At 41.8% G+C, this 13,796-nt stretch overlaps 1 protein-coding gene across 2 annotated transcripts; it reads right to left on the bottom strand.

Annotated features, from left to right (window-relative positions):
• Positions 1 to 128: 128 nt before the first annotated feature.
• tdrd7a (tudor domain containing 7 a) lies at positions 129 to 13,549 on the bottom strand. 2 transcript variants are annotated; one of them, XM_037085471.1, is made up of 22 exons: positions 13,259 to 13,549; positions 12,074 to 12,292; positions 11,699 to 11,843; positions 11,429 to 11,546; positions 10,946 to 11,038; positions 10,553 to 10,593; positions 9,960 to 9,997; positions 9,389 to 9,559; positions 8,366 to 9,100; positions 7,646 to 7,833; positions 7,215 to 7,407; positions 6,892 to 7,003; positions 6,468 to 6,718; positions 6,091 to 6,225; positions 5,038 to 5,121; positions 4,727 to 4,861; positions 4,444 to 4,554; positions 3,548 to 3,731; positions 3,230 to 3,375; positions 1,637 to 1,830; positions 1,029 to 1,189; positions 129 to 921 (listed from the first exon to the last, which is right to left on the bottom strand). In XM_037085471.1, the coding sequence occupies exons 2-22, from the start codon at positions 12,275 to 12,277 to the stop codon at positions 689 to 691; spliced, it is 3,672 nt and encodes a 1,223-aa protein (XP_036941366.1). In that variant the 5' UTR covers positions 12,278 to 12,292; positions 13,259 to 13,549; the 3' UTR covers positions 129 to 688. The 2 variants fall into 2 exon arrangements, with proteins under 2 accessions (XP_036941366.1, XP_036941440.1); XM_037085545.1 differs by having other exon boundaries at positions 6,507 to 6,718.
• Between the last annotated feature and the right edge of the window lie 247 nt (positions 13,550 to 13,796).

Genomic DNA, 13,796 nt, shown 5'->3' with positions numbered 1-13,796 from the left:
GGTTCAGGTAACATTACAATTAATTTTAAAAAAAACAAAAAACATTTGGGGATTTGTCCTGAGACACCAGCTCACACTTTCAGAAAAATGGCAACCACCAACATTATGAAAGTCTTGACACAAAGTACACCCTTGCTTTGGCTATATGTTTTAATAGAAGAATTCTTTGTCAACAGCTTTTAATTTGAAACAAACACTTGAAATATTACAACTTATTCTTTTCAGTCAAATAACACAGGATAATATTAATCAAGGTGTTCCCATCAGTGGTGTTTTAACAGCTGTAGATTAATGCAGATGCAGTTAAGTCGGTTATATTAATGTCAAAACGTTTATACACAACAGTAAACGTAAAATGAGACACACCACTGCATGCATAAAGCACAAACAAAACAAATAAGATGAACAAACACCATTGAATAACACACACAACAAACCATGCAACAAACAGATGACTTAACTTGAAGGACCAAAGGGAATGCTGATGAATGAAAGTGGGATGAAGCTGTGTTGTTTCAAAATGATTACCTAAAAGAAAGTGACTTTTGGCCTCCACTTCACTGAGCACTTTCCCCATACTTAGAAAATGAAAAGATTCAAAAAACAATTATTGGTTCAAAAATACAATTTTAGGAGGTCAGCATGAAGTCCCAGAGTCAGCTTGATGGTTCACTTCCCAACACCCACCCTAAGCTGCTGAAGACAAGTCACTGCTGATGTCAGCAATGATGCTGTGAATCCAAAGGTCCCTGGATTCCACAGTAGTGTCCACCAGGTAAACTGTTAGCCTGCGTTCCCACAGCTCACCTTTGACCTCTGACAGGTCCTGCACACTCTCCACCTGGGCCACCAGTGCGTGATTCTCCACATGGTTCCTGAATAACATGGAGGCTTCCTCTGTCCACTGTTGCTGCTTCATACCTGTGGAACCAACAGGTGAGGGTATCAGTGCTCCACCGTGTGTTATCAAACATTATGTTGCCTTTATGCGTTTCATTTTACTGAAACAGAATTGTAATCCGACTCACCTGCCAGTTGTGCAGAGATAGCCTGGAAAGGCAGCTGTCTGAACTCCTCTATCAGGGGCTGGAGCAGAGATCTTTGGACCAGCTCATGTCTTCCATGGTCCAACTCATAGACAGAAACCAATCCATTGGTCAGAATCCCCTTCACCTGTACACGGTGCCAGCTAGACAGGAGCCGGCAAAAGTTAAACCATAAGACAACAGCATTGCACATTTTTTACATTTTGTTAATCAGCACAAAATAGATTATCACCTGTAATTTCTGAGATATCTGCAACTAGTGCACGGGCAATCAAGGATAAGCAAGATATTAATTCATATAGGAATAACTTTATCGGCATGAATGCTATATTCTAAAGCATTACGTTGTCTAAACGTTTCCTTGAATGTCAAGTTACACCGCAAAATGCTCCAAGAGCTTATCAGAACATCTACTGTTTAAGAGCCCTTGTAGTTTAATTATGAGATTATCTATCATGTTGTTTTTGACTTCTTTTGGTCATCGTAATATTAAAGATGTTAGCATGACTACACGATGCCTCCGATGAAGTGATATAGTAGGTAAGCTATATGGCAGATCTGCGTCAGATGTAAACACACTGATCACCTACTTCTTGTCTATTTTGGCAGCGTAGACATCTCCTTTCGTCACATCTGTGGTGGTGTTGGTCTTACACGTCTGGTTATAATAGAGGATCATCTCCCCCATTAACACAACAAGCTTATGCAGATCCTGCCACTGCTGCAGCACAAAGTGACCAGGGTGGCAGGCCACTGGCACGAAGACATCCATGTTCTGACCGGGCTGAAAGAATAAGGAGGAGAATGACATTTATTAAAGGCTGTGTTGAATATCCATTTCTGTTTGGCTAATGACTACGGTTTGTTTCCGTTTTTTTACCTCATCTGTATACATAATTATTCTATCATCAAAATACATGTCGAGTGTGGTCCAATGTCATTGTGCTAATTGTTGCCTACATTGCTTACCAGAAGTCTGGTGACAGTGAAAACAGGTAAATATAGTCTATATCTGCTGACTGTTAATATTAGCCACATTCACACTGCCGTTTGCATGCGGGGATCCTGCGTCAATTCTCCACATCCTCCTCTGTGTGAAAGTTTAACATGTGGTGAGGGGTGAAATTTCGCTCTGGCGCTGATCCGCCTCTGGAGGTAGTATCAGGGCCGTATTATTGGAGAACTGAACCAGTGTGAACGGATAACTCGGCGCCACGGAACGGGGGCGTGTAGATCAGACGGTCGGTTAACTACACTGGTCCTTCACAACTTAATAGAGAAATGTCCCACAAAGCAACGTTACAGGACCAAACAAAAGTAATGTAACTGTCTTTGGCAACTTATATGAGGGGAAAAAATACAACAGCTGTATGTGGAGAAGCGTCCTGTCTGTCTGACTTTTCGTCACATTTCGGCCCGTAAAACAGAGTCTGTCTCCGGTAAAAACTTTAACTCACTGAGTGGATGTGATGAAAATAAATCACCGCGACAGTTAGCCCTCCAGACCAAGACTTCAGAAAACAGCCTCCGTACCCACAAGTGAGTCAGACAGCTTCCAGTTTACTGATGGCGATTATGTAGCCTAATTATGTAATTTAGCGCGAAAATCTTTGTTACTTTCCAGGATGTTTGGTGGGTCAGGATCTCAATCACGACACATTGTAACAGCATCCATATGCTTATAAACTGTGGGTTTAGATTGACAGGGGGACACCGGGGAAATGCCTTGAAAACACACTGACGTCATGATCATCGTCTACCGTCACACCTCATTAGGAGCCGCAGTGCCGGCTTTCTTTGTGAATTACACATGGCAAGGCGGAGATGCTTCGCTCTGTGTGAATCACCATCGGCGGAGAATCAATGAACCACCGCTCCAGAGAGGCTTAGTGTGACATCCAAACTAAACACAAAATGTTGTTTAGGTTTTATGCAAGAAAAATGCAAATAATGGGGGCGCCGCTTAGCTCGGTCGGTAGCGTGTGCGACCCATGTGCTGAGGCTCTACAGCGGACCTGGGTTCGACTCCCGGCCCAGGTCCCCTTGCTGCGTGTCACTCCCCCTCTCTTACCCGGTTTCCTGTCACACTCTTCAGCTATACTATCAATAAAGCCAGAAAAGGCCAAAAAAAATACGACACGTCATACATATATACATACACTTGTTTGTCCAAGACCAAATACCTGGGGGAGCTCAAGCAGGGGAGGCAGCGGAAGTGGCTGCATTGATGTTTTGGTGGTCGTGTCTGGTAGAGGTGAGTTTCCTGCTCTGTCAGCAGGTTGCCCAGACAGGCTGCCAAGAGTCAACCTTTCCACCAGAGCAGTGTGAGCTAGAAACATCGAAAAACAGGTACGCAAAAACAATTAATGCAGAGTTAGCACTATACATATACCCCATAAAGCTCTTTGGAAGAGGTTTAACCAGACTTATTTACATATTCAAATACTGATTGTTGTTGGGAACAGCCCCAAAAGGCACTTTTGTTGGATGTGCAGTTATACCTGTATCCATGCTGCTGTTACTGCTGGGGATTGTGTTGTTGTTGCTCCGTGTTGTGAGTTTTTGCCACAGCTCTGACTGAGCCAGCTGATAGTTGATGCTCTTGTCCAGCTGCTGACTGTCAGTGCCGATGAACAGGTACATATAGACCAGACAGTCCCCTTTGTGCTGCTCCAATTTCAAGATCTCAAACAGGGAAGAAATGGAGAAAAAAAAAACAAAAAAGGTACAAACTTAGTGTGACCTTGAGGCCATTGAGATTGTTTCACGCTGTTCTCTAACAAGGCCGTACTCGTAAGCTTGATTTGCAGTGTTTATATTTGGGATATTTGGCGTTACATCAACAAAATTGCTACCGCACCACACACCCTGTCAGTATGCTTCAAATAGTCAAGCCTTTATAATCAACATACTCCGAGTGGCCACTTTATTAGGTACACTTTTTTAATACAGGTTACTCCCCCTTTTGCCCCCAGAACGGGCTGAATTCGTCATGGCATGGATTCCACAAGGTGCTGCAAACATCCCTGAGGGATTCCGCTCAATGATGATGTGAGAGCATTAAAAATTTAAAGCAGAACTCATATTCTGGTTGGTGAAACGTCAACATTCCACGGTTGAAATCACTTAATTCAAATTTCTTCCCAATTTGGATGTTTTGTCTGGACAACTACTGAACCTCTCTACCATGTTATTTTTATGTAGCGAGGTTGCCACATGAATGCTAGATATTTGCATTAATGGGAGGAGAAGTGTAACTGAGAAAATGACCACTGAGTTTATTTTCCTGCTTTATTTGTTGCATGTTTGTGCTGTGTCAGCCATCACTGTGGGAAATACAAATGCAGGCCAAAAACAAGTTTGTATAAGTGCTTCAGAGGTGTTAACTGTATGTTACCTTCATTTTACAGTCTTCAGAGCGCAGGACAACCTCCTTTACCCACAGAACAGCCTCTGGGCTCCAGTCTCCCTGTGGAACATCAAGGTCAGCCAGGCGACATTTGGTAGCCTGAAGAAAGCGTCAAAACATGGGGACACAGGTGAAAAAAAAAAACAAAAACCACAAAACATTGTTGAATTACCTTAGATTATGAAAAGAACAAAGGATACTTCTCCATCAACTGAACTGGGTGAATAAGGTGCATATTACTCCTACAACAGAACACACACATACAACTGACCTGTGGTGGGATGATGACAAATTTCTGGAGGAGAAGCAGGGGGAACTCTCTGAGAGCTGTGACCTCTACAGTTGCTGGAACACCCCAGTCAATGAAGAGGATCTCCATCACTCTGTTGCCGTACATGGTGGTGATCTGAAAACAAGAGCAACAACATGTGAGAGAGTGGGTGCCAAAGATATTCGACTTGAAACTGCTCAACAAAACAACACCCCAAAACTCTCAATGTCCAAATTTATTTATTTATGGCTTTTAATTTTAAAACTTTTAAAAATGAAATGCATTTGAATTCCGTTTGACTCGGTTCTTACCTCCACTCTAGACCACTTTCCCTTTAAGCGGGCTAGACAGACCTTGCCACTGAAGGGTCTAGACACCAGGGACTCAGTAGTCACCTGGAAAGAACAATTAGTAGTTGTGAAAACTACAAAAAGAAAATAAAGACAGGTAATAAACAGCAGCAATCTGTGAACACCAGACCGATACAGTTCACAGCATCACCTGGGGAGAAGAGATTGCCTTTGGCATCCCAGTGAATTTTACTTAACATCACTTTTCAGGAATATCAGCAGGCAGCTGCTGATTATCCCGCCAATTGCAAAATACCTATTTTAACATTTATAATTTGGGATATAGCATCAACTGCAACATGCTGAAAAGGTCTCAGAGACTTAGGACAACAGTGTTTTGTTGTGACGCAGTTTGGGTTTAATATTACTCTAAATATTTGGATAGAGTTGTCCTTGTTTTTATCAGATCAAATCTCAGTGACTGTAAAACACTGTTTGCCTGTCTCTGTCAACACAAGCTCAGCTCTTAGGAACAAGGTGCAGAACCCAACCTACAGGTCTGACTTTATCATATTATACTATATTTAGGCAAACTTACTGTAGTTAAGGTAATTCAAACTTTTGCAAGAAAAGAAAAAGGACCACCACCCACTGAACAGACACCAGAAAACTACACTGTTGGCATTCTTTATACCTACAGTTATCGAATATCATTCAAATATCATTCACGTCACTGTAAGCCTTGAAATTTTGTAAAACACTGTTAAAGCAACATTATTCGATGTTGTTCCTCCCAAAGTTGTGTTGTAAATACAAATCCCAGGCCTCTAACAATTTGTCAGACATAATATAGGTGATAACTACAACCACATCTCATTACATCATAACAACGTTATGTGTTGAAACCTTATGTTGAAGTTAACATGTATGTCGTGCTGTGATCCTCCCCTCTGACAGAAGCTATAGTGCAGAAACAAGTGATCAACATGATTTTGAAGCTGTTATTTTAGGCATCCTGCCCGTTAGTTCTCAGGCAAAATGGAGATATTCATGAGCTCCTGCAGTCTCGTCTACCTGGCAGGCGAAGATTGCCTCTGTTTCCTCCAACAACTTGCTCAGTCTTGCGGCTCCTCTGGAGGGCAGCTGACAGTGGATGATACCATCTGCACACACATCTGTTACACACACGTCCTGATAGGTGGCATTCACCTAGAGGCAACAGAAAGATTCATAGATAGATAGACAATAACAGGGAGAGGGATGCCAGTGAAGATCTCACAATCTGCTGGTTTGAAGCACAAGTGAATAAAACTCTACCACTTGTATCTACTGTTGGACACAACACACCAACATGAGAACAGTACAACACCACCACTCACTAGTACAGCAGAGCTAAATCAAAAATAGGAGAAACTGCTCATCCAGCTCAGTTTATTTAATTGGCTTCATACATGCATCACACTATACATGTAGTTAGCGCCATTCTTTACAGTCAGAGGGTTGTTCATGGTCTTGTCTTGCAGAGCCTTCAGGCAGGTGGAGTTGATGTTGACGTCGTCATCCTGAGAAGTGTCATACAGCACTACCACAGGCATCTCTCCCTGCTGACACGGCTCTAATGCCTCCATCAGCAGGATCTTTCCAACTGCCAACTTGTCCAAGGAGGAAAGCACCAACGGATGGGAGCTAAACGCCTCTAGACCTGGGAAGTAAGGAAAGGAAAGACGGACAGGATGAGGGGGAGGAAGAACAGGAGAATCAGGGCTATTAGTGACCCCTGACTCATATTGTATGTGAACTTGGCATTGTAAACATTTTGCTTGTTTTGTTGTGACATATTTCATCTACACCAGTTGCACAGGAAAAAGTCTGTACCTGCAAGTCTAACATTAGTAGCCTGAAATGGCAGTGACAAGAAGTCCTGGTGCAGCTCCAGAAGATTAGTCCCACTGGTTTCGACAGAGAAGCCATGGTCTAAATAGTATACCTGGCAAACACACAGACAACAGTTCCTTTATACAAAAACACAGAAGCACAATGCTTAATATGATTAATCTGTTTGAAACCGATGGTGCCAATTCACAACAAAAGCAATTTCACATCACTAATAAATTGGACTTATAAAGTGCTGTTCTGGATACTCAAAGAGACTTAAAAAAAATGAGCAGGTCTACAAACTAACTAATTGGACAAGTTACCTTGACCTTGTCACAGCCCATAACCTCCATGACCTGAGCTCTGGCAAGCTCGTCTCCGTCCTCCCCTCTGACTGCTACAAGCTGACCAACCACAGGGTTACACCGAGTGTGGTGTGAAGAGCTTTGGCTGTAGAAGGAGTGCATGGCTTCCTCCATGGCCTCCTGGGCATTGGAGTAGCTCTCACCTACATACCTGCACAAGACACACATCTTTGCATATCAGTCTTCAAAGAATGTAACCTAGATGTTGCTTTAGCAAATCAAATGTGAGCGGTTGCTCATATTTCATTCCTCACAAAGATTCGAGGCGTTTTTTTTGTTTTTTTTTAGCAGGTGAACCACTCTTCTGTTCCTGTACCTCTGTTAAAAATAATACTGTTTCCAGCGTCAGGGACTATTACATTTCTGTCTGACAATAATGTGGGCTTCACCTTATGGTAACAGTATTGCTGCTCTTGGCATCAGTAATCAGCACAGAGGGGTACTGCTCTGATGGAGCAACCAGAGGAGGAGGCATCACAGCACCCACAACCTCCAAACCAGAAGGAAGGGGATGGCGACTGCACTGCTGGCTGTCTGTGGCTTCCATGTCTGCTGTGTAGCAGATATACAGGATGGCCTGACCACAGGACAGGGAATGGGTGACAAACACATTAATGAATACAAATAGTTAAACACAAACAGACATTCAAGGATTGTCCCATGACTCCTTGTAGAAATAAAAGGTAATGGTAGTGAAGAAATCATTGTTACAAATGTTGGAATTGAGAATGTGTTTTCTCTTCCCCACACCAATCACCATTCCAACTTATCACTCGACATTTTTTCATCCTCACATTAACTGTGTGGATGACAAAAAGAAAAAGATTGTCTGAGGCAACTTAATTTTACACTGAAAGACTCAATTATCTTGACTTTTACGTAAGAGCTGCAATGATTAGTCAAGTCCTTTTCACTTTCACTAGATGAGAGTGTACTATCATAAATAGTTTCAGGGTGTCACTGCCTTTGACAATTACTGTTTTACAAAGAGTAAAAGATACATTGTGTGAATAATCAGCAGATTAATCAACAATGAAACTAACTGTTTGTTGTGGCCAATTGCACAATGTGTTAACTCTGGTACAAGCTGTGGCACCTTATTCACTTACCTTCTTTTTGTTGTGTGGTATGGGGTACTCCACAGTGCATATATCCAGCAAGAGGGATAAGTTATCCAGAATATGCTCGGGGAACGGCACCTTGTAAGTGTCCATAAAGAGTTTGGGCAAAGCATGGGCCCACAGACCATGACTGTTCTTTGACAGAAGCTCCTTTATTCTCTGACGCACCTCAGCTGACACGGCAACAGTGGAAGATTTTGAGGGGGGGCAAGAGGCAGAATCGGACGTAGGGGAGAAGGTGACCTTCAAAAGGGGCAAAATGTCAGAGCCAATTTGGAGGGGGGGAGCCACTGGTGTTGCATTTTGTTTGGGGTTGAGCGTAGCTGTAGGCAAGTTGTAAGTATCTTTACATCCACCACTGGCATTGATTGCAAGATTGATACATGTGGGAAGCTGGGGAGCAAGAGCTGGGTTGAGGGCAGGACTGCGCAGCGTGACCGATGACAACAGTTTACCTGAAGAGGCAGTGACAGGTTGTGGGGGAAAAATAAAGGTGGGCTTAGCTAAGGGAGAAACTGTAGTTTTAGGAACGTGGAATGAATGGGCATGAGTGGAAGGCTGCTCAGTTGATGAGGAACATGATGGAATGGGTTTGGTGATGGTGCCTGAATCAGTGGCTGATGTTGGAGGAGTGGGGTTGTGTTGAGGGACAGTAGAAGGGCTAGGAGCCAGAGGAGGGTAGATGAGGCAGTCAGTTTGATTGGTGCTGGAAGGTTTCACAACCTGTGAAGGCCAGAGAAGAGAAGGAAAGAGACTTCAACTTCTGTCAACTACTGTTGAGTTTGGGTAAAGGTGTTTGGGGCAAAAAAAAACAAAAAAAAAACAGTGAATGAACAAACATCTGCAATTGGGAAAAAAAACTACTGCCTTTATCATCTTGTGTATTTGAACAGCATCAGATAATTTCCCCCCAAAAAGATAGACGAAGCATTATACTGCTAAAGCTTAACAATACCTTCTTTATTGGTTTGGGGGTGTAACTACTGGCACAAATAAAAGTAACTGACTTACCACACAGATGTCAGTCCACTTTTCGACATCTGTGAGTGTCTGAGGGTGGAGCTTCTCACTGAACGTTTCATTGTAGACCTCCGGCAGTTTAGACAACCACAGTCCACTGCTGTATTTCTGCAGGAGCTGACTTACTCTGCTCTGCACCAACTCTTCATTATACAGACTCGACTGAGGAAAATCACAGTTCAAATGAATACAAAAGAAAAGTACAAAATAAACAAATTAAAAGGGATGACAGAAAATGACTGCTTTCACATCAGTCACATGGGATGTGGCACAAGTGCTGCATACATAAACACAGGATTCACATAAAAAAGGCAAACACAAACGTTTTGTAAGTTTTGTTTTTGTAAGACTTCATTAAAATCCTTCAGGGTTCTACCAGCCAGAGGCAACAGTTCAGTGAGTGTTATTTTTTTTTAAAGAGCAATAGGTCTATGCAGTTCAATCTGGGCCTTTTTTAGGGGTGTAATAAGGACAACACAAAATGCAGTGTGGTGCGATTCAGTTGTACGCCGTCGTGTCATTTTGTGCAGAGTTAAAATACAGAGAACATTTCTTTCCGTACCTGGGATTGGTTGGGCCTCAACACCTCAGGAGGCTTCTCTGTGAAAAGTTATGCAATGTGGAAGGTTAACAAATGCTGATGTCAGGGACAGGATGCAGCAGACTCTTAGTTTTTTATGTTTTGATCATTGTTTTGCAATATTTATATTATATACTGGTCTGCAATTACTTCCTCAGTGAAAAGTGAAAAAGGATTTAGCTCGGACTTTTACTCTCCAGACAATATAACAACTAAACTGATCTGCTGGATTATCACTGGGGCCAGTTTGTTTGTTGTAATGCTGTGTTATCCTGGCTCCACCAGCTGTCAACAAAAAAAGATTCTGACAGAGGTATAGCGTTGTCAGGGACAATTTATATTAATTGTCAAATTGCATTATTTAATTAAGGCCATGTGTAGCTGTGGTATGAAAGAAAAGTATTAGATATGTACAGGGTAAAATTCCTGGACCTTTTAAACGATAGATTATATGATAATATAATAACTGCTTCATGAATTATACAGCTATTTGAGCCCTGAATTATATTCAAAGACCTAATTCCAATAAATGTTGTAAAATTGATAAGGATACACACCAAAAAAGTCCCACATACCTTTGGGCTTCTGGTGGTTGTCTGAAAAGCTTATCTTTTTCCTGTTAGCAACATAGCAGAATTTAAAGCATAATGTGCTTTACGTCATTCAGTACAAACCTCTTGTTACTCTTGTTGTTGTTCTTGATACAATAATAAGCTAATACGGGTTGGTCAAGTGGTTCTTGACAAAATATATTTGGAAACGTCCTCCCATCTCACTGCTGCCACATTAAATGACCCATGACCAACATGTTTAGCATTACATACTATTAAAGTTGTGATAGCAAACTAACCTGTATATGTATGTAGTTAGGATATGTAAACTCAAAATATGTGTATCTGCCCAAAATTACACTGTATATAGAAGAACTATGTTAGCTGCATGAGGTTTGCCTGCATGTGTATGTTTACCTTTCAGGTAAGGCACACTGTTGTACAGCTGTTTGAGAAGCGGGTGCTCTACGCACAACAGGGGTATTGGCGCTAAACCTTGGGTCCAACTGCCTGATGTATCAGGGAAACAAAAGCCACAACATCGGTTAATTATTTTGTTTATTCACTCAAAGAGGAACTCAACCAATTTAACACATTAAAGTGTTACCTGGTAGTGAGTAATCTGCTAAAATTGCCAGTGATGTCACTTAGTGGCTATGTTGCATTTTGGGTAATGTAGGAGCCAGGTTTTGGGAAGGGAAGAGGAAAGTGTGGAATAAAATAGGCGATATCTCTGATTCTGCCACATGACTTTGATCATTTGTTTTTGAACTGATCATTATGCATTTAAGCCACTAAGTGAAATCAGTGGAGGCACTCTCTCAAACACATGCAAGTTCCTCTGGAGCCACAAAAGGCTTTATATTACGTTTTTCATATATGATAGCAAATATTTCTCACCTGTAGTCCCCTGAGGCACTGCAGCCTCTGTGGCTGACTTTGTGGGGCCGAGAATAGTTAGCTATCCAGTTAGAGGCATCAGCAGACGAGGGTTGGCGGAGCGAAGACCTTGGCCTCACTAAAAGCATTGTGGGGTTAGTTTAGAGTGAAAAAAAAGGTGGTGGGTTACAGGCAAAGGCATTCACAATGTGTTGCTACTCTCTTAATACGAAGGCTTTTGCAGAGACAGAGTCCTGACGTAAGAAACAAAGCTGTGCGTGTGTCTCCTACCATTGAGCATGTATGGGTTGGAGGGTTTGAACCTCATCCTGCAATTGACCACTTGGGAGCGGCCAGATTTCTTACAGCTCCTCTGTCTGGCGACCAACTCAGCAATGTGGGCTGTCTCTTGACACACTGCAGCAAAGCATTTAATCTACGAAGCAGACTCATTGTTACAGTAAAATTAAGCACACTTCTGACAATTTGACAAAATCTTAGGAAGTACAAACTTTTCTTTGGAGATTCTCAATTCTGTGTTCATGCTAGTCAACTGCACCATGTCAAGCAAAGTAAAAATCACAAATCGGTCCGACAATATAATTATCTTTTTTAAAAAAAAAAAAAAGAAGAAGAAGAGGAAGAAGAAGAAAGAACCGCCCTCACCTCACCCATGCAGTAATCCAGGCGGACCACAGAGGGGATGCTTCTGAGGTAGTCCTCTAGTTTAGAGTAGCCCAGCTTCTTCAGCGGGATGAACTCTCCACACAGACCTCTGTATTCTGACTGGAGGCTACTGATAGACACGCCACTCTTGCTGGACTGGAGCACAGACCGCAACATTTTTTTGATGGACTCGCTGTCCGACATGCTGGCAAACACAGGCTAAAACACAAAGGGGGCAGAAAATATGAATCAGTGGGGTTCGAACGGCACAGGTACACCAGCAACATCTGAAGGATCAAGCAAAAGGCGATGTTGCTGTAATTCTAAGGCCCTTAAAACTGTCTCCAGAGAATTGTGTCATTATCATTTGAAACAAGCTATGCTCAGAAAGTGCTATGTTTCTTCTAACTTTTGGGGACGACATGAAACAAAAGTCAGTAAAGGGCTTCAACATGGTGTGGGAGTTTGGAGAGGTACTTCACAGTTTTAGAGTCCGTTTCACCTGTTCATTAGCATTGTTAGGAGCATTTGAAAGCATAACAAAGAGCATTAGCGACAGGAAGCCTGCAACATTTATGGCAAAATGCAAGCTGCTATAGTCAAACCTGACAATGAATAATTTACGTATTTATGAGCCAATTATTTAATCATGGAGTTTTAGTGATAGATGCTAGATTTATGGCCCTATTCACCCCAAATAATTCCAATGCGGACAGAACGTTCATATTTAGTCACTTTGTTGTCAACACATTACTGATTACCTTTGTAATTATTTGTGGAAGCCAATATTCAAAATTTAAGCGTTGATGTCTCATACTAGAATCAAGATACTCAAACAACAAATTCGTGAATTAACGTTAAGCAAGCATAAAATCATACATGGCACCCCATCAGTGTGTCTACAACCACAAGCCAAAGTTTGTGGCGTCTGCTTTCCATGTTATTTCAAGATGGTGTCACTAACGACTCAGCCTCCACGGAGGCAGTAATAGGCCCTCTCTCCCGTCTGGCTAACGCTAAACCGATCGCATGTGGGTCGATGTGGGAGTTAGCTAACAGCTAACAGTCCGTTTGCAGCTAGCACCTAGCCATAAAATAAAGATTATTTCGGCCCATCGTCAACTAAAACAAAAACACGTTAGCTTACAGTTATCAAGCATAAAGATGTTTCCATGTTTGCCTTACCTGTAATTTTAGACTGCTAACTTTCTTCCACCACAGCGTTTAAAGTCACGAACACGCCCACACGAGTTCAGAAGGTCACTGCCAATGCTGATTTTAAATGAGCCTAAAACTTTTCTGTTGAACAGCTGATACCAGTTGTAACAGTCAACTTGTGAATCTTCTAGAAGAGGTCAAGGAATCACTTGCTTTCTTTCTTTCTTTCTTTCTTTTTTTTTTTTAGCTAAAAGCTTTTTAGGCCGTTGAAAACGTTAAAGTCAGCGTGCACGTTCTTCTTCGTTGGTTTAAGGACGGTTTGCATCCGAAATGTTGCGTTACCGCCCACTACTGCATGGAAGGTGAGACTTAATCTTTAATTTTTTAAAACAAATCAATATTATATATTGATCATATACATCAAAATAACATAAACAGGTATTGTCAAATAAATAAATAGTCCTTAATGAATAAATAAATAAACACAAGATACATTTCCCGACTCCTCATCCAACTCTTGATCAACCATTAAGAGCATCATAAGCCCACTTATACCACAGGATGA

Source organism: Acanthopagrus latus, chromosome 1, assembly GCF_904848185.1.
Source record: "Acanthopagrus latus isolate v.2019 chromosome 1, fAcaLat1.1, whole genome shotgun sequence".
Taxonomy (NCBI): domain Eukaryota; kingdom Metazoa; phylum Chordata; class Actinopteri; order Spariformes; family Sparidae; genus Acanthopagrus; species Acanthopagrus latus.
This window is presented reverse-complemented; position numbering and strand designations above follow the sequence as displayed.